Here is a 22,401-nt window from a genome sequence, read left to right on the forward strand (position 1 = left end):
CCTTCCTTCCCCTTCCTTCCTTCCTTTTTTCCCCTTCCTTCCTTCTTTCCTTTTCCCCTTCCTTCCTTTCCATTCCTTCCTTCCTTAGCCTTCCTTTCTTCTCCCCTTCCTTCCTTCTCCCCTTCCTTCCTTCTCCCCTTCCTTCCTTCCTTCGTTCCTTCCTTCCTTCCTTTGCCTTCCTTCCTTTCTTTTTATTTAACGGGAGGGTTTTCATTTTTTTTTCAGGTCATGAGTCTTTCTCCTTGTCTCACCCAGCAATTATAACAGGGTTTTGGCAGGCTTTAAAATAAAATCAGGAGAATTAAAATATAAATAATGTCTCTGATGTTCATGAGTACATATGGAGAAACTAGGGGAAATTAAAAGTGGTAATGAGGGTTTGTTTAGTTATTCAGTAGTGAGGTCTAAAATGTTCAGCCATGAAAGAGAATACATAAATAAACAGACTAATCAGAATGCAAATGACTAACCTGGGAATCAACAAAGCTTCGCAATAACAATATTTTTTCCAATGAGGTTATGAAGACACTAAGCACACCCAGTTAGGGAGGTAAGAACTTCTGCAAAGCAGGAGAGCACGTGCAGGCTTAGCTATGGCACTGGCAGAGCTCCCTCTTTACTATGTAATTTGCATTTTCAGTCTCTACAGTCATGGGAATACCCAGGTTGCTGCATCCATGGATGAGAGGAAGGATGTAACATGAAGTATCATGTATTAGTTTTTGTTTAAGTTAACATGTGAAGACACTTCTGTTAGCATAGCTTCCAATGCACTGGCAAATTCTATGAAGTTATATAGCATGCATATTTATACTTATGGATAATTGTTGTGGACATGTATTGTGAATGATATTCCACTAATAGTATATACTTTGGGGTACTTCATGAGGTTTAATTATTAACCCAGTCATTTAATATTTTTTAACCTAATTTAAGTTTTTGTACTTATCAGTTTAAAACAATGCCATGGAAAACATGAATAACCTAGGATGCCATATTGCCACTGGCATATTATCTCTATACTTTGAATGCTGAAGCAGAAGGAAGGTCTTTCTCTGAGTTCAGTTTGACCTATTAGTGACATCCAGTCTCAAAAATGTACTGCGTTTAAGACAACACTTAAAATTTGAACATAGTTTTCTTGGAAATCTTAATGAAAAACCTAACAAACCCTTAGTATCATTGTTTTAACATAGTGAAAGTTAAAGGGAAAAATTTTACTAATTTAAACAAAAATGAAAGCATAAATCATAAATTTCAATTTACTAGATACTTTATGACTATCTGAAGGACTGGCAGTACAAAGTCTATGTTCTGATACCTATCCTTAATAGCAAAACCTCTTAAATTTGTTGATAATTTCATAAAAAGCATCTTATAAAATTGGTAAAAGGGCCACACAAGAGATTATTATATTCTCCTAATTAGCTATATGATTGGTATTTTGACATTGATTTTTTTTACATGTTCCATTCTCTCTGTGTATTATTTAAATGTGATGTTAAATATTCAGGTTGTTTGGTAGCTGAACCCTTTTTTCCATTAGAAAATAGAGGTTATCACTGATACAAGAAATTATAAATATCTCTATATCTGAGACTTGGGAGACAGTTCAACGGTTGTAAGTTTATACTTCTCTTAGAAATGCCCATATGGATGCTAATAATCTTCTATAATTTAAGTTCCAAGTATCTAATGTCCTCTTCTGACCACTGCAGGCACCAAGAACATATGTGTAAGCCAAACTTTCATACACATAACCTAAAAATAAGCAAAATAAATCTCTAGAAATGCACAAGTTGTTCAACAAAACAGTTAAGTAATTGTGCCACTCTCTCTGCCAACTTCTGTTTATGTTCTTAAATATGCATTTGAGATGCAAAAAAACAGAAACATAAAAAAGCAATGTTCCTTAAAATGTTGTTAAGAATTGCAAATGAGTGTATAAGATGTTGAAACAAAGGATACTGGAGCTTTCTTTAGAAACTCTAAATTGCTTGATCATCAAATTTTAAAATTCCTCACTATCCAGAATTTGTATTAATTTTATAACTCATAAGGAATCTCTACTATGAAAACCACATATTTTAGAAGCCATTGGACCCATGTAAATATCATAATGTAATAGATTTTACTATATCTTTAATCAGCTATAGAAAATGTGGATTTTCTGTTTACTTAAATATACAATGGTAAGAAGCAACAAAGGGGTCCTTCAAGAGTAGACTGGATAAATAACCTGATGTATGTTTAGAGAATGAAATATTAGTACTTCATATGAAGTTTTGTATGAAACACAAAAACAATGTTTAAGAAATCCTACATATGTGAAAAATCCAACCAAGTGCTGCCTCAGCTTTTATTGTAAGGAGATGGCTTTGTTGACAAGGAAAAGCAATGCAGGCAGTGAATGGTGACTGATTTTTCCATAGGAATAGGGAAAGAGAGAGATGACAGATTTTATGCAGTGACATTGTTCTTTGGTATCATAAAAATGGGTGCAAGTCACACATCTTTCTATAAGCACAAAATGTCAGACAGCAAGAGTGAACTCTAAGGTAGATATGGACTATGTGAGGATCATGTCATTCAGTTTCCACAGAGGTGGCAGGCAGTCTGGTCAAAAATATTGACAACGGGAAACGGTTGGAATGAGGAAAGGCCATTGAGAACTGGAGTCTTTTCGGTTTGATTTAGTTGCAATTCTAGAGTTAGTCTGTGAAATAAAGTCCTCAAAGTAGGAATAAAATTAACAGTGGTTAAACACTTGAATGGGAACGGCACTATATGATAGTTGTGGATCATTAGAAAAACAAAATTCACTCTTTTATCCTTGAACATTAGGTGTCATAGGGAGTGAAGAGAGACACACATGAAAAGATGTTTACTATGGGCTTCCTAGTTTTAAATGATAGAACTTACTATTGACTGCCACTACACCCTCTTGTATATAGTATTTTTCTTAGGTCAAATAAACTTTCTAATAATTGTATGTACAGGCTTAAATGAAAATCCTCAAACCTTGGGTAGCTTTTCATTGAACATATTGTGTATGTGAAATTCAGCTTCTGTGAAACTAATAGAAAAATTACATTTTAATTTGTAGATTATGGGTCTTTAATAGTAATGAAAATTTAAAAAAAATGAATTTAACGATGTTTAACAGGCTTCTATTTTGGATACTTATTTTTGAACATTTTAAAAGTCACTGTAGTGTTAAGAAAATGGTAAGAGGTGAAAGGAAATAACAAAAGTCATGTCTTCAAGAGATAGTAATTCTGTTATTTTGAAATGAAAGAACAAATATTAATTTAAGGCCCCCTATTTTCCTTTGAGACATTAAACAAAAATGTAGATAATAAGAAAAATATTTTCATATAAATAGAAAGTTACCTATTTTATGAACTATGTACCTAAATTATTCCACAGTATCTACAGAGTATCTGTGAAAGAACAAGAAAATTACTAAATTCAATTTTTGAATAAAATTATATCTGGAAATTAGCTCTATGTAGAAGGTTAATAAAATGTTAATAAATAATAAAAGAAAGATAAGTAAATTCAAATGTGGTTAGCAAGTACATATATTCTACAGATGCCTATTATCTGCTTGGCCAGTCAAAAATCTAAGAAGTTAACTCACAAGAATATGGGCGTATTAATGATAGGCCAGAAATTTTGTTGTTCCAAATGTAGTTATTTAAACAGAGAGGAAAAACTGATATTCAAGCTTCCTTAAATGTATCAATGATTAATTGTTTAAAATTTTCAAATCTTTCCCTTTGTTGAATTTTTAAAATGATAGAACTTGATGAGCATTCAATTAGAAAATCTTGTTTCCTCAAATGTCTTTATTTTCTTCAAATGACCACAAATCATAGCTATGAACGCTGATAAAATGACACAATGACAACACAGTAGAGAACATACAATTTCCACTTCTTGTCAGATAATTAATTTCCATTGCATATCATCATTTCCTTTATAAAAAGTTTCAGGAAGTATGTAAACATAAATAAATGATTAATAAATGTCTGCATGTACTACAAAATTTCTTGAAGTTATAATTAATCCGAATAAACAGAAAATATAAAATTTTGATTGCTTTCATATTGAAGCATGTGCAAATATATCTGAGGAAATGGCACATATGTATTATGATAGCACTTTCAGGGTAGAATGTTCATGGTTAAGGAATGTAATACAACAAAATAACATGATTCATGGAAAGGCAAATATTCTCTTTATTTCTATACTGCTTATTCTGTACATGAAAATGAAATGATTATGTTGTAAAAATGTGTTATTTTCTTGTCATCCGAATGTGAGAGATACATTTATCAATATGAAATCAAACAATTTTCATGGTAAGAAGTGACAATTTGATATCAGACATGACATTCAACAATCAACTTATAATTTAAATAGATTGAAGTGGTAACTATGTAACACGAAAAATTACTTCACTGAAATAATTATTCTTCTTTATTATATAGGAGAAATATCCTGTGTTTCATATAGCTAATATGAAGATTAGATTGAATCTGTCATCTAAACTATTCTCAAAGTATTTGAGAATTTGTGCTAAAAAATAGGTCCTCTAACTCTTAAAATTACATTTGTTCTTATTCATAAACATAAAAGGTCATTTATGGTTTATAGGATCTACAGAAGGGCACAGAATATTTAAGTTTTTGCAATCTTGTTCTTATGGTATTCCTTTAGAGCATAGTGTATCATATTACAAAACGGGGAAATATTTGTGAAAATTCAGAGTAGACATATGTATATGCTTTTGTGAATTTTACTAGCAATAAAAATTACTGACTGAGCCTGGTTTCACGGGAATTTGCAGAACTGTTTGTGTGTTTTACCAAACATTCTTCTGATTATTTAGGCATCTGAGGAGTGACTTAATTTCATGAGGACTACATAATGTTTAAAATGAACAAGTTTGGGTATTGTTTCTAAAGTTTTTTTTAAGATGACACTTTCAGATATTGTACTTTAGTTATCTCAAAATTAAAAGCATTTGCTAAAAACATTTGTCAGTACATCTGAACAACATACGAAACTGTTGAGATGTTGAATTTTGACCAAGGTAAAAAGAAAAACACACAGAAAGACAATAAGACTGTAACAGTAATAAAGAAAACACATATAACAAAGATTTTCCTCAGTTTTCTTTATTACAACAATGGAGAAGACACAGATACATAAAATAAAATGATATTTAATACACAATGGAACACATGCACAAAATTACACGTAGCACTTGATAATATGTGGGGGTGTTGAATAAGAGATGATACAAAAGACAATACATTTATAACATGTACATATTGTCAATTAAATAATTTGATGAAAAGAAATGCTGTTAAAAAGGTCAAAATGTCAGTTTCAAACATAAAAATTATAGGTAAAGCCAATGTAAAACTATGAACAAAAAATCAATAAATAAGTCTGAATTGTGAATATTATTTATAGCAGTAGTTTTTAGCTTACATTGCTTGAAAGAACATGGAGTTAAAAATTGTCCATTTAGTACATACGTAAAATGAAATTGAACAAAGCTTTAAATGTTATATTTTAAATTATATAACTTACATTACATAATATGCTAATTCATTTTGAAAATATACACAAATGAAGAAATTATTTGATACCTAGATATAATACAACCAATGCTAGTTTTTGCTTAAATAAACATTAGGTATATGAGGATGCATGACTGAACTTCAAAAGTAACAAAATAAATATCAACCTCCAGAAAATGTCAGAGCCACCAGAGTACTTAAAACATGCTTTAATTAGCCATGTTTATTTACACTCTAGCAATATTGTTGTTTTTTCTATTTCAACAGACACATTGATCTTATAAAATTATCCACCTTATCAGTAGTATTTCCTAGCAAATATTTTATGTTTAGAAGCTAGAACTGTTAGTTATGGAGAATCAGTATATGATTGCTAATTTCTAATTTAAGTTTTATAAATAAAGAATGACATGAATGTCAGTATTGTCTTATGTACCTTTTGACATCTGTGAAAACAGAATACAATTTTAAAATATTGACTACAGAATAATACTCTTTATATTTCATTATTAAAAGGGGTAAGTAATGAAAAATTATAAATATTATTTTTAGTTTACCTAATTACTAAAGTTTATATTAGTAAAAGATTTTGAAAGTGAAATATACTATATATTTTATTTATTACCTAATTCATATGGACATTGGCATGCGATTTAAATTGATTTCATAATCAATTAGAGGTCCATTTCAATAACTGCTATATACTCAATTGCTGTACATAGGCAAATATTTAATACATTGGGGTCTGAAAGTTTTATGATATACTTCTCTGTAACTACAGGGGCAGGTACATAATTTTTATGCCTAATTAACAGAAAACAAAACACAGGAAATATACTCAATCCTAAACATAAGGGAGAATAAACGTAAGAAAGGGTAAATAGTTTTTTAAATGTTGACATAATTGTAAGAAATATGATTTGAAGAGAAAATGTTCCGTAATTTGGACTTAATTGACATTGTTAAAAGAGCATACTACACTACTGAAACCAATAACTATAAAAGACCTAAAATATTACACTGTTCATATCATTTACATCTATGTATACCTATGTATTTATTCATTTGGTATCTTAATGTCAGAAAATTATGCATGATAATAGTTACTGCAACAAATGTTTTATTCACCACTTTCAATGTTTTAACATCAAAACAAAAATTAACAACTTTAATTGTTTGCAGTTTTAAAATTAAACCCTTAAGTATTTAGGTAAATAAGGAAAATGGAAAAAACATTGAACTTTCAAAATTGTTCTCATTAGTTATTAATATACATACAAGCATTGCCAAAAATTTTGAAAGGAAGGAGTATTCTTAGTTATATAAATCCACAGAGTTATAATGAGTATGGACATTTGTCTGAGAAAACATTTTGTAAGGAAGAGCCTACTGTTATCTCTTGGACATCTATATCTGGTCACACAGGGTAAGGTCCATTGAAACTAGGTTCTAAGGTTACTGTGCCAGAATTGGGAAGAGAAAATGGACATTCTGAAATGAATAAAAGCATACCCTAATATCACACATATAGATACAGATAATATGGTAATGCATGCATAAGCAAATTCACTTAGCTCCATGACTGTCATATTATGGTTTAAAATGACTGAAATATTTCAACACTGGGAGTCATGACACATACTTTTAAACCAAAAGTTCTCTAATTACCTATCAGTAGATACTATACTCATATAAATACACACATTTTTAGTACACCTTCAATATTTAAAATTTATTTAGAAAACAGAAAAAATAGTAGGTAGCAAGCAAGGAGTATATGATTTTTATGACTTATTTATTATTGATCATGTTGCAGATAATCGTAAACTGATATTAAATAGATATTTGTTTGCACACTGTAATGAAGCTTGGACAATAGAAGACAAAACCCAGCAACAAGAACCTCACCAAGTCCTTACGACATAAATAAATACATAATATCTATTGTCATTTGACATAACACAAGAATTTCATTATTTATTTTGATTTCAATTTTATGAAAACACACAATGCATATCATGAGTTCTCTGTAAAACTCTTAGATTCATTTACATCTCTGAGAAAAAAATAAATAAAATCTCCATTAAAATTATTCAAATTTAAAAAATGATATATTGTATATCTGTGTAACCTTAACCTTAAGTGTTCTATTTATCACTCTACCTAATGCTAAGTTGTGGGATATAAACTTCAAAACTAATCAAATCTAATTGAGTAGTTGCATATTTCAGGTTTTCAAAAGCCATTTGTGATTTCAAGTCACTTTAAATAGCACATGACTTTTTCATGGACATTTTTCAATCATGAACTAAAGAATGGAAAGAAACACTGTAGAAATGTTACTTGAATTTCCTTCATTCTCAATTTTTTCTACTTAACAATAACGAATTTATCCTCTCCTAAACACCAAGGAGTACAGTCAGTCACAAATATGGTTAAGAAAAAATGGCTCATGTTTATTTTCAAAAACAAAAAATAAATCTTTCCCCAGATATTAGTGAGTTTTCCATGCAAAATGAATTTGACTTTTTTGTTTGGTTTTTCAGCAGCAAAGAAAAATTATATATGAATTGGTCATGTTTTCAGTTTATTTTACATGCTGTATGACAGAAAATATAGTTACAAGCAAAGATATTCTAAACTATAAATTAAAATAAAACTTAATTCTAATCCACATCTAATATTGCTGGACTTCACATAATAAAAAGTATGTTAGGGCATCCTAAAAGCACAGAGAGTGTTTCAGAGAGGCCCGATTCTTTGTTTTGGGGAGGACGGTGAATATCAAAACCTGAAAGTAAGCAAAAACTGCTTTGTCTATATAAAGGACACACATAAGCAAGTGTGTGTGTGTGTGTGTGTGTGTGTGTGTGTGTGTGTGTGTGTGTGTGTGTGTGTGTCCTATTGGTCTAAGTAGTCCTAACCACATCACTTTCTAGGATGTGTTTCAATGCCACCGACATATTTTTCTCATTTTCAAATAACTGAAACTGGAAAAACAAATTTCCTTCTTGTATTTCTTTAAATTAACCTTCTTTTGAGAATTTGAATACAGCAGGTTCTTGTTCTGATCTCATTTTAATCTCCTTGAAAGTAATGCCTAAAACAGTCATCTCTCATTTTGATGCTTGCAAAGACAGCGGCTGTCAGGATTTCAGAAAAATGCGATATAAAACTGCAATACAATGTTACATATGCAGCCCTTGGTTTCAGCTAAAAAAGTGATGTGAATTTACTTAATCGAGTATTATTTTAAGCATACTGAGATTAAGTTTATTTATTCTGGACAATGGTATAGAGATTTCCTTTAAGAAAATATTAATTGTATTCTCAGATTTAAATGAATAAACTTGATTCATTTTTATTTTCAGACATTGTCTCAAAACTGAAGAAAACAGAACAAGAGATATATGTATCTGTTATACCTGGGTAACAAGTTTGTGTTGTATATAAATGGTATAAACTATAAAATCTTACAAAAGTTCATAAAACCAGAATTTTTCATTTAATAGTTTAAAAGACTGGTAGAGGTGATTTACAATTTTATAAAACCAGAAATCCCATGCTGCATACCTATAGATGTTGAGTTATATTTTCAAACTAATTAACTGAAAACAGGAATAGCTACAGAAAATGTTTACATCCACGGTACAAGGGAAACCATTTATAGCAAGTCTACTTTGGAAAATGAAGTCTTTATAATAAAACATATCGTTACTGAAAAAGTAGTTGAGAGAAACCATGTTTAAGAGATTTCCTTCTGTGTTAATAAATTTCCTTCTGCTGGTGAAGACAGAGGAAGAGGCTAAGTGTTCAAACATTAATTTGACTACAGAAAATTTTGGTTATACTTTTTCATTATCCTGATGCTACTGTTTTCTTATCTCTTCAGGAAATACGATACAACATAACAGCATTAAAACATGCAAGACAAACTCATAGCTATAATGAAAGAAAAAGCAATAGCATTCAGCTGCCATGACTGGCTTCTGTTTTCACCTTTATTCGCTTCACAACAATTATCTGCATGATGAAATCATTTTTGAACACAGGACACAATAAAATAAATATCAGAATAATAAAATTGTAATGGTGAAAATAAAACAAAAGGAAAAGAACAACAGTAGGAAAGAAAAAAGAGAAAAAATTAATGAAATATTTACACATAGCCATTATTTATCTAGGAAAAGTTACTCTAAATAAACAGTGGTTAAAACATTATAGCACATAGTCATTCCATACTAAAAATTTATATGATGACCAATATCAATAATATTTATAACATGGTCATCTTACATTACTTTTGTAAATTTTTGATTTAAAGATTAATTAAAAATATTTACATTTATATGTTGAGCATAAAAATTGATAAGGAAGAAGTGACTGGTATTCCACTGTGAATTAGAATATTAACAGTATTACATAAGGCTACCATATTCTATTGTATTGTCTACCATGGTTCACTAACATACAGAATGAAGAGCAACAATTAAAACTTGAAAAAATATTAACTACTATGCAATGCAAGTGAATGTTACATAGGCACAGAGGTAAGGAGAATAAAATCAATCAAATGTCTACTGCTATACTCTATCCATCTTATTGAACCTCTTCAAAATTATTTTGAAAATGACTGCCATGATAATAATATATACTTCATGTTTATATTTATATTTTACGTGTCAGTATTTGTGACAAGTTAATAATTCCAGGTGTGTAGTGTCAATATTTTGTGAATTCTAGAGAGCTACAATCAAGTTCTACATTGTTAGACTAAGATTTTTCTGAACTTATTTTTTTATATATTCTAAAAAGTAAAATGAAATGTAGAAGACCATTTTTAATTTGCCATTCACTTGAATGCTGTTTTTTCTAATCTCATTTATTTATCCTTCTTTGATAAGATTCTGTGTTTTTGAATTTTAGTGAAAGTCATATAAATACTTGGAAACTCACTAGAAATGTAATTTTAAATGTCCATGTATACAGAAATTAAACATTTCAGTTTTGCCTTTCTTAGCAGTGATTCATATTTGCTTCTTCAGTTTTTCTAAACTGAAGAATATATGTATATATATATATGTAGATTGCAAGTCTCCACATGATTGAACACCTCTACTATAATTTTCTAAAATATATGAGAGGAATTCTTTGCTCCAATAATAAGGTGAGACAAAAATAATACATTCTATCATCTCAAAGTATCAGGAAGTACAAAAAGGAGCAATTGATAAAGATTTTATACTTAAATACAAGCAACATTAAATACCATGCTGAAATAAATTTGAAATATATTACAATGTATATTGATGTCTGATAATTCTCTATAACATGGCATATTCTGTTCAATTCTTAAATACAGCAGTATAACTATTAGTTAAAAGTACAAGACATATAAATATTCCATAGTCATTTTATCTATCTCTAGTATCACTTATAGCATTTTAGTCTTTTTATAGCAATAAATTTGAAAGAATTATTCTGTATTCTGTCAACTTCTGTATTTCAGTAAAATAGAATTGGCTCCCTAAAATCCCAAAGTCATAAAATGCATTTTATGTGCTTTATCTATCCATAAACAAAATACGTGTCTTTCAAAATAAATATATCATTAATCAAAATAAAGTATATTATAATTGTAAAACTATTTATAAAGTAAGAATGTTAAGCAACAGAGAAATGTGTCTATGAAGATATGTGTAGAGAAAAATACTTAAAAAGAATTTAAAAATATGTTGTATATAAATATAATGTAAGCAGATTATATAATTGATAATTGCACTATACAAGACACCCATTATTTGTAAGGTATGTATCATTTACATAAAACTGAATACATAAATCCTAGAAATTATAATGAAAATCCACGAAGATTATTATTAAATACTATGGAAAATATAATTCAATTGTTGAATATTCTACATTTAAATGCTGCTAAATTCTTTAGCATCACCACTTTAAGTATTACCTCAAGATACTAAAGAGTTCTTTGTCTACCAAGTCATGCCTTCCAGGAGGTTCAGTAGCCCCCCCTCCATCAGTGGATTCAGCCAGCAAGTTAAAAATGAGTCTTCATGAAACTTTTGTGATATATTACTTTTTAAGTTTTTTTCAACTTGGATGCATTGGCTTTTTACACATTGCACAGTAGAGAGAAAGAAATTATTTCCTACCTTCTAAGGTAGCTTGGCAGCAGGCTGTTTGTGTCTACCCTACCAGTAGGTTCTTCCTACATCTGATATGAAACAGGCCAGCATTCTCCACCTTACATATCATTCTCATGATTTTCTTTCCTCTACCTGTTACTATTCAGGCATTTGTACTGGCCTGTCCTTGTGGTTCTGAAGGATACTTCTCAGCTGCCTCCACTAAGAGTATCACCTGTGCTCATTCACTGTTTCTTTTAAAGGGGTCCTGCCCATCTCCCATCCTTCTCTCCCCCTCTCTCTCTGTTCCTTTCACTTTCTCTCTCTCTCTCTCCTTGTCTCTCCCCTCTTCCTCTCTCCTCTTGCCCCTGAAACAAGAGGCTGGTCCCTCTCCCCATTACTCTTTTATCATCCCTGTCCCTAATTTATAAAACAAAACAAAAACAAAAAAAACAAAACAAAAACCCTCTGCTTGAACCCTTTTGCATGGCATCTGTCTCTTGCTTGATGCTTTTTTTTTTTAATTGTAACACTCCTCACCTTGACAAAAAAGCTTCTTGTCACCATTACCAAAGAAGGGAACTAAGTCTTGCAGGTGTGTGTGACACCCCTAACCTGTAACCTGTTTCCTACTGTCTCTCTCTCTGAATCTCTCTGGCAAAGATCCATGAAGTGGCAGGTGTGTCTTTTGATTAGTTTTTACCAGCAGGATTTCACACTTTGTTAGCATACTTCAGGGCTAAGGCCTTATCCTAACTCTCAAGATAGTACTTTTGTTTTTCTCCAGTCACTGACTCTGCAAGCACTTTATGCTTGGGTAGGTGATGGGAGAAAGTACATGTTTCCTTATTTTTGTGTCACGTGTCTTGGTACTTAGTTTTTTAATTCTTTCCTCAAAAATTAAGAAGGACCCTTTAAATATGTTGGCTGTGTCACCCAAGAACTGAGAAAAATCTCAAGAAATGTCACAAACAGAAACTCTCCGTGTAAGTTAGATATTAATTCTTGAGTGAGTTTATCCCTACTAAAACACAAAATTCATTCACCCACTAATTCTCACAGCCTCATAAGGAAAAATTCCAATCAAGATTATCTCCTCTGCCAAAGGCATATATAATAAATTATTTGACATTCTATGTTTAGTATGGCCATCATTCTCTAAACAAAAGTGTACAACAAAATTATTTATCTGAAGAAAAGATGCTTACAAAGAAGCTAACAGTCATCTGTTCTACTAAATCCAGTCTAGTAGAAAGGTCTTGTGAGTTTCCTCCCCTAGTGTGGCTTCCTTCCTTCCTTGCTTCTCTCCTTCCTTCCTTCTTTCCTTTCTTCCTTCCTTCCTTCTCTCCTCCTTCCTTCCTTCCTCCTTTCTTCCTTCCTTCCTTCTCTCCTTCCTTCCTTCCTTCCGTTGCCTTTCCTCATGAATAGATGTTGTCTCATTATGTATATTTTGTCACACAAAGGCAAAGCTCATAATGATAACACCTGTTACATACTTCTTTTTTTCTAACTCCCTTTAAGATCTGTAATAATCAGTTACATGGTTTATATGTGCCATAGAGACACAGCTCCCTCCCCAGGATTCTCTTGAGGCAACCATGTTCAAATGCTCTTTCAGATGCAGTTTCTTCTAGTTGCTAAAGGAAGCAATCACTTCTGTCAAAGACATCTTCCATGTAATAGACATACCTAGAAAGTAATTACTTAGTGTTTCTTTGGAAATTTCTCCTATGAGAAACATTTCATTATCCTATTTCGAACTTATAAATTGTGATTCCTTGTTAATGTGTTCATGGTAAAATTTTTGAGGGGCACACCTCATCCTCATATTCACTCACTCACTGCTGGATTGGTTTGTGATTTGCTAATGATTCCACTATTTGTACAGATGAATTGGGAGTAGTCAACTCAGTATTTGTCAAATGTGGAACATCAATACAAGTTCCATTTTGGAAAAATGAATTAATTCTAATACTAAAAATGAATTAATTCTAATACTACAGAGACTGAAAAAAAACATAATTTTCTCCATTTTCCATCCCTGGTGTGTCTATGAACTGTCAAATTACAAATTTTCCAAACTAAAAGAAAACTACTTTTAGAATGAGTATGTCCTATATTTCTTGATGTGTATACTGAACATATATATATATATGTATATGCTTCTTATTTAATTATTTACTTTTTATAACTAGAATTCTAAGAATAAAGCAACAAATAGCATAGCATCATTTTGGTTCTGACATATTGTTTCATCATTAAACTATTAAAATTCTACCTTATAATTTATAGATTAATGATTTTAATAGATAATATAAGTATCATGGGGTACAGTATGATAAAGTGATTTATGTATACAGTATACTCTGTTAAAATTTTGCACTTCCATCTTCTTAAATAATTAACATTCTTTTGATTTAGAAAATTCAGGCTATTTTCTTCAAGTTTTTATAAAATATATAAAAATGTGAATTACTATCTCTCTACAGCAATAATGTAAGACAACAGAATTTCATATAACTATGTATTTGTATCTATTAAATATATATATTACTTCACATAAATTTTCATTTTTGTTTTTAAAAGCACTGAAATTCAACAGAATGTTTTGATAAAAAAGAACCACAATTCAGAGGGTTAAGGAAATTGGACATACTTTGGAGTCCTTGTCAGCTCCATTGACTCTGTTTGCTATCTTATTTAATTCATGTTTAGGAGACATGCATGGAATATAATTACCACAAGCATAATATAATTGCAGAAGAGGCTATTGGCATTTCAAATTCACAAGGAGAAATAAAGTAATAGGTGATAATGTATCCAAACACTTTTACTTAGTAAATCAATCATGTCAATCATTTTCCAAGGGCAAGATTTTAACATATATACATCAAGTACACTTGAGATGAATAAATCATTTAACCTTTTTAAAGTCATATGTAAAATTGAGTAGCTCTAGCTTACCTAACTCTTAAAAATATGTGATAATACAAAAATACCATTCAAATAGAAATAATATTAGAAGATACTTATAATATTTCTGAATGACCCTTACTTCTACATATCAAAAATACACAATTTGAAGTTTGAAAAAATATTAGCAAAACTCTGTACCATATTAATTACATTTAATCTCTATAATATGTATTATATAGCTTAATCAAAGATTAATTATCTCAAGTGTCTTTCAACTTTAAAATACATGATTATTAAAAAAATATGTCTCATTTATTTCACCTTGAAACTGTAAGGTAAGTAATATAGCCAAAGAATTTTTTTCCTTATTTGAATAATATTATGTCCTAATTATGATACTGTGTTACAAGTGAAACAAGTCAGGATTTTTTGAATCAATATTATGCTCTCATCATATATATATATATGTAAATATAATAAAATATATAAGAATATAGTATATACTATACACTTATCTTTATAAACCAAATAATAATATTAAAATGTGAAGACAAATGTTATCTATGATAACTAACTAAGAGAACTGGACATCATTTTCAACTACCATTTGCCCTGGCTTTATTGTCATCATAGAATGTGTATGCAAAGAATATGAATTACATGATAGTTTTATTTGCATATCGATGTGCAATGATATGAGTACTATATTTGCCTCAGAGATCATAGATTGGTTTGTGTTAGAAATATGCTAAAAGTTCCCGGATATATTTGACCCTTATTGTAACTCCAGCTGTAATTCTTAATGAAATTGCATTGAAATTTCAGTCTCACTGATTTTGTTTCCAAAATCAACTTCATGGGTCAAGCACGGGTGAGTTTGTCTACAGCTGTAGACAAACCTAAGCAAAACTGGAAAACAAACTCCCAGGTGGTTGGCAGCAAAGTTGCTTTAGCAAATGTTTCTTGTCATCTGACCGTTGTTTTGAGGATTTTCATCTGCCACTCAGCTTCAGTCCTCTCCTTCCATTCATTATTCCCAAATTCAAGGTCATCGATATAGATGTCTAAGCATGTTTTTCCAAAAACCCAATATCCCATGTCAAGAACAGGAAACTACGTTATGACATGCAACCATAAGCATGCTTAGAAAACAGAAATGATAGTCTAGTTCATCTAGTTTAGTATTCATTTTGTAAAATATACCAGAGAGATAAAAAAATAATGAAGTGCTAATTTTAAGAAAGGATATCATCGTGCTTACCTTTAATAATGTTGGGCTTTGGGGGCATGCTGAACTCATATATGGTGGGCTCAGAATATCCCAGTCTATTGGCAGCTGTGATCTGGACTTCATAGCCCATGGTCCACTGTAAGTGTTCCAAAATAATGTGGTCCTTATTCCCCTGAACCTTCTTCTCTAGCCACTGATCTTCTTTATCCTTCTGTGAATGGAGAGAAAAGAACTTTTGGGACATGTTGCTGTGAAAAGGCTGTATTTAAATTTGATGGTAGAATAATATAAATAATTTTATTATCTCATTTCTAAAAATGGATATGTGAAATTGCTCATTTAATGACTTCATCATTGTTTCTAATACTTGTCTACATGAAAGGTATATACTAGCTGAGGACTGATGATTTCACAAATCAACCATGTGGCAGTTTGATTCCACCTGTTAATTTTATTCTTTATTTCTCACGTAGAAATTTATTTCAAAATTCAATTTTGAGACTGTTTAAAGAAAGATGATTAATAGAATGATTTCCAGAGACTATTATTCACACTTGTTGAAGTAGGATATACACCTATGAAGTAATTCCGGGTATGTATTTATAGATGCATAATATCAGTGGTGTTTTTCATGATATAAAATGAAATAACACACAAGGATAATATAGCAGACAAATTTTCAGCAATGCTTTCCATTGGTATTCTTTCCCATGAACACTGAAATACCCTAGATAGGTTGTTTTTATTGATTTGGTTTTTGTCTTTTCTTTTCCAATTTCCCTTCCCTCTGCTGCTTTTCCTCTCTCCTCCACTCCTGCAGTCAGCCTCCAATTTTACATCAAGGTGTATAAATACATATATCAGTATATCACACACACACATACACACACACACACACACACACACACACACACACACATTAGTGTAGCCCTAATTTTATAGGCAAACTGTAAACTCTGTGACTTCAAGCATGTGTCTTTAATATCCTGCTTAAAGACCACCATGTCTAGTTTTTATCTTACAAGTTATCATCTACGTATTATTTGACTTATTCTAAAGGATGTAAGAGTAGTTGGTATTTGAAAAAAAACAACATCAATACTACTACAATTATTAAAGCAGAAAACACTCCCCGATTTTCTGAAATAAATCGACTAAAACAAGATGATAATTGAAATCATCATGTTATTCTTTTAAATGTACATATATACATATATATGTACATATATATACATATATAAAATGTGTGTTCCTGATGTATTTACTGTTTTTTTAATTTTAAAACATTAAGAATACCTTTGTTGGTCACATGCATGGGTACATGTCTGTGTGTATATGTTCATGTTCATGACAAAGCAAGAGGGCATTAGATCATACATAACTGAAGTTTCAGTAGGTTCTGAGACACAAAAGAAATATGCTGGTAATTAAACTCATGTCCTCTGCAAGTATATTCAGAAATCATAGCTTCTGTGACAATTCTCTAGCCTCCTGTATCAGATTTTTTAATTAACTTTTATTTATGTTTGTGATGTATAAAGACAGGGGCTGCACAAAGCAGATGATATTTACATGCCCTTGTGTCTGTGGCATGACCCCAATAATCAGGGATAATCTATGCAATTATGATCTTAGGCCACACATAAATATTTTAGTTTGTATTTGAGTGAAGTCACATATGAAAGATTTAGACTATGTCAGATGATCACTATAGGACAAAGGTTATTCTTCTAGTAGGATGTTCTTTCATGTGTGCATCCAAAACTGTCCAAGAATATAAATTATGGGATTTTGATCTGTTATATAAAGCTTTTAATTTTCTAATAGACTATTTCTGAAAAATCTAACATTTGATATACTAGCCTCTTCTGAATTACCAATAATTTAAGTCTTAATGTAGTAAATTATATTGTAATGCCATTTTACACTGATATTGTAAGGAAGCAAAGAGAGGAGTACTGTTTCTGACATATAAATCAATTTCATTTTCCATTCAACTTAAGACAGGGAGGTATTTTAATCCCCTAATTGCTATTCCTAGGGAATAGAAAAAAATTAAAGTGGGTGTAACAAAATATTCCCCTAGGCAGGAGAATCTCAATTGCACATTGGTAGACTGCTTAATTTGCAGAAATAGAGTGCCCAGGGAATGATTTCAGATAAGCAGTAGCAAAGTGTCCCTCAAGGTAGCTTAATGAGATGATTTGCTGGGTAGGACTATCATTAATATGCTAATTAAATGGTGAAAGACTAGTCCATTTGAAAAACAGTCATGGTGTGTGAGTAAAGCTTTTATCAGTCAACACTTATCTGGAAGAAAACCATGTGACAGTTGAGGCAGATCTTTAATAGTGATATCCCAATGCCAGCATTCAGGAGGTTACTCCTATATTCTACATAGAGATGTGCGTTTTGTGTTTATAAGGGAGCTCCTTCTTGATCCATCCTTTACAGGAAATAACTCAATACCTTTCCTAGACTGTGTAGAAACTATAGCTAACATAGTCTCCCATTAAAATAAAATAACTATAAAATAGTCAACAGAAAAAGTAATTACATGATAACAACATTCATGTTGGTTCTTCTGACTTCTGGGATGTATGATATAAGGTTCATATGACCCAATAGCAATTTTCATCTTCTGTGGTTTCCATTTATCTATTCGTCACATGTCCCTATGTATGTAATAAGAATTCTTGAAAGTGAACTTTTTCATTTGCTATTTAAGATGTATAAGTACTTGTCATTAGTTCTGGTATTTTCTACTAGAGCACCATTTTTAAATGCATAACTTGAATCAACACATTGGCTCACAGTTACGCTAATTTAGGCAAAGGTGTATTTTATAATAGGAAATATTAAGAAAAAATAAAATCCATCCTCTTACAGCAGAAAGGATTAGAAGATAAATTACCCATATGTTCCTTCTTCTTTAATATTCATAGCTATTTACTGGAGATATTTCAAAATATGTTTAATTGGTGTGTTTAAATATATATATGTATATATATATATATATATATATACATATGCCAAAACTATTACTAGGAAGCCTTGTCTTCAAATAATAAAAGCTCATTTTTGTATATTCACTAACTTAAGACTCTTTAGTAAATTAAATTTTTCTGTTACATTAAGATATTATTATATAATATGTACATTCCAAGTAGATTAAGAAGGTCAATCAAAGCTTTAAAATACATTCCTTAACTACTGATTCTGGTCCTGAATTTATCTTTCACACAATTGATTTTAAACAATCAATTTTCTTCAGTTCTTCTTAAGTCAGGAGAGATTTAACGTGCCAACACTAAGAAATAGTTACGGTCCCATAGCGACAATCAGTTTAGAGAGAATTTTGTAAAAAACTCACAGATGCATGAAAAAGAAACTATCAAATTACATTCAGTCACATTAACACTAAAAATACGTGTAAAAACTCCATTCTTAATATAGTTTCTTGCATTTTCTCAACTATTTTATTAGATTAGTAGACTTGTCTTTATTCTTCAAATATCAGAACTTGATCTCATAGCCTTATTACTACAAATGTTAAGTCCCATGAGGTGTCCATACAGACTTTAAAATCTTGATTTTAATACTCGAAATCTTCTCTAAAACATTCTGTCTACCTAATGCGTGAGGCAGCAAAAAATATAATTTGCCATGTTAGAACTTAAAGTTGTATACTTCCTGGCTCATAATCTGCAGGTAATTAATCTTTCAGAATATATACATATATGTATATGTGCATATACATATATATATATATAATTTTGTCTTTAGTGGTTGAAATTAAAATTTAAAACATATATGCGTTTGCCCACTAGACATCAGCTGGCACATAAGGAAAGCATGGTCTCTTTTATATTGTCCCCACACATATCACAGTCAGAAGTTTACCTCAAAGGACCATTTTCAAGATGTGACCATTACAGCTACTTAAAAACTTCAAAACATTGATTCTTCATGGAGATTCACAAGACTGAATGGTCAGAGAAAAGCCATTATCATGAACTTGCTGACAACTTGCATTGTAGGAACAACAAATCCTTGGAGAACAGATTATTCCCCATTCAAGTGAATATCCTTTAGACTGAGGTTGCACACTTTAGATAAATTTTACAAACAGTACCTAAGGCTCCTAACCATTTATCAGACCACCTAGCAAGGTAGAGATTCTCCTATCAACAACTCCAATATGGACACAATGTCACTAAATGATTTTGAGTTACTTGTAATGTGGCCACTTAGATTAAATCTCCTTTCTATGACTTAGCATTATTGGTCTCTTTCATTTGTACATTAAGGTATGCAGCTGATCCTATCTTCTTGGGAATGCTGACATCCAGGCATTTGTCCTAAAACTCTGTTTATATAAAGGATTTTCCCTGGGCTGTGGTGGCACATCCCTATAATCCCAGCACTTGGGAGACACAGGCAGGCATATCTCTGATTTCGAGGCCTGCATCATCTACAAAGCCACATAGAGAAACAGGCTCCAAAGCAATACAGAGAAACCCTGTCGAAAAACAAAACAAAACAAAGCAAAGCAAAAAAGGGATTTTTTAAGGTCCCTTCAGCTGTTTTTTCCATGGTAGTGATACAATTAAAAACGTGAGACATAATAGCAGAAATAGGACAACATGCGAACAGGAAAGTGACCTCGGGAAGGAGAAAGGAAGGCAGGGTAGGGAGAATGAGGATGTGATGACTTAGTACATTATATGCATTTCTGACCATGATAAAAAGGCACCATCATTTTCATGGTTCATGTAAGCATACATTCTGAGACAGCATCAAACACAGCTTGATTCAGGAGGCCTAAGAAGCAAACAAATGGGTAGTGTATTTACAAAAAAAAATTAATCAGAGGATCTAGTATTCTCAGACAATCTTTTATGGATAAAATTTAAGAATACCAAAGATGTTTCACTGTACACAGGAGTGAAACTATCCAGGGGTTGGCACAATTTCCATGGACACATATTACTTGTCCAATAGTGTTTTATATTTTTATTTATATATTTTGATTTTTGTTTCTTATATATTGAAAGTTTTATGGTTTCTTCTTCTGTTATATGGTCTTGTACTCCATCAGATAATTCAAATTCTCTTCTGTCTATTTTTAAAGGATAATGTAGGAAGCACACTTTGTACTTGGTTATTTATAAATTGGAAATCATTGAAGAGTAAGCAATATCCTTCTAAAAATGCAAAAGGGCTCCAAATAATTGCTTTGCAAAACTTTTACTAAGAGTCTGAAGTTCTACAGTTAAGATGGTGTTCTCTGTACTGGTTACAGACATAAGTAATAAAATAATTGATTAGTGGTCAGTTGTAGTTACGTTGGAGTTAACAATCATTTCCAAAATTGTGTTAAGAACAAATCCTCTGGTAGTTTGGAATTAACAAGCTGGAAATTGATAGGAAATATTAAGAAAAAATAAAATCCATCCTCTTACAGCAGAAAGGATTAGAAGATAAATTACCCATATGTTCCTTCTTCTTTAATATTCATAGCTATTTACTGGAGATATTTCAAAATATGTTTAATTGGTGTGTTTAAATATATATATGTATATATATATATATACATATGCCAAAACTATTACTAGGAAGCCTTGTCTTCAAATAATAAAAGCTCATTTTTGTATATTCACTAACTTAAGACTCTTTAGTAAATTAAATTTTTCTGTTACATTAAGATATTATTATACAATATGTACATTCCAAGTAGATTAAGAAGGTCAATCAAAGCTTTAAAATACATTCCTTAACTACTGATTCTGGTCCTGAATTTATCTTTCACACAATTGATTTTAAACAATCAATTATTAATTAAAACACAATAATAATTATAGTTAAAAGGGCATAGCATGGGCCGGCATTGGTGGCACATGCGTTTAATCCCAGCACATGGGAGGCAGAGGCAGGGAGATCTCTGTGAGTTCGAGGCCAGCCTGGTCTAAAAAGCGAGTTCTAGGACAGCCTCCGAGACAATACAGAGAAACCGTGTCTCAAAAAAAAAGGGCATAGCATGAAATCATGAATTCTGCTACTGTACATTGACATCAACAAACTATTTGCACTGAACGTGGTGTTGGTGCTACTCTAGAGATGTAGTCAAACATTGCTTTTAATTTCAAGTTAGAACATTCACAGAAAGATATAGAGCCACATCCTTATTTTATTGTCTTTTACTGTTCATTCTGGTATTTTATTGGCATCCTTCCTTAGAGGTCATTAATGTCTATCTGTGCTTTCTACCAATAACTTTCTGGGTGCATTTATATGTAAAAAACAGACATGCAGGACTTACTCTAGTGTAATTAATGCTGCTGCTCTGGTCTATGTACGTTAGACAGAGATTAACTTTTGTATAATTTTCAAATGAGAAAATGAGAACTTTCAAGAAACCTGGCCCAAATTGCATTATATTGTGAGATTTGATAGACCTACAGTCCAAGGAGACTTTCAGAGGCCCACTGGTGTAGAATCTTTATGGTAG

The 22,401-nt window shown here is 31.1% G+C and overlaps 1 protein-coding gene across 2 annotated transcripts in view; it reads right to left on the reverse strand.

The window, feature by feature from the left end:
• Positions 1-22,401, reverse strand: part of Ncam2 (neural cell adhesion molecule 2) — a 390,993-nt gene that overhangs the window by 20,600 nt on the left and 347,992 nt on the right. Inside the window, exons 15-16 of one of the 2 annotated variants that reach the window (XM_005068206.4) lie at positions 15,921-16,101; positions 5,171-9,620 (exon numbers count right to left, since the gene is read on the reverse strand). In XM_005068206.4, coding sequence (XP_005068263.2) covers positions 9,514-9,620; positions 15,921-16,101 — 288 coding nt within the window. In that variant the 3' untranslated portion in view covers positions 5,171-9,513. Of the gene's footprint in view, positions 1-5,170; positions 9,621-15,920; positions 16,102-22,401 lie in introns of those variants that run through there. The other variant, XM_005068205.3, reaches the window with a different exon arrangement.

The sequence above is a fragment of the Mesocricetus auratus genome, unplaced genomic scaffold (assembly GCF_017639785.1).
Source record: "Mesocricetus auratus isolate SY011 unplaced genomic scaffold, BCM_Maur_2.0 Super-Scaffold_100008, whole genome shotgun sequence".
NCBI lineage: Eukaryota > Metazoa > Chordata > Mammalia > Rodentia > Cricetidae > Mesocricetus > Mesocricetus auratus.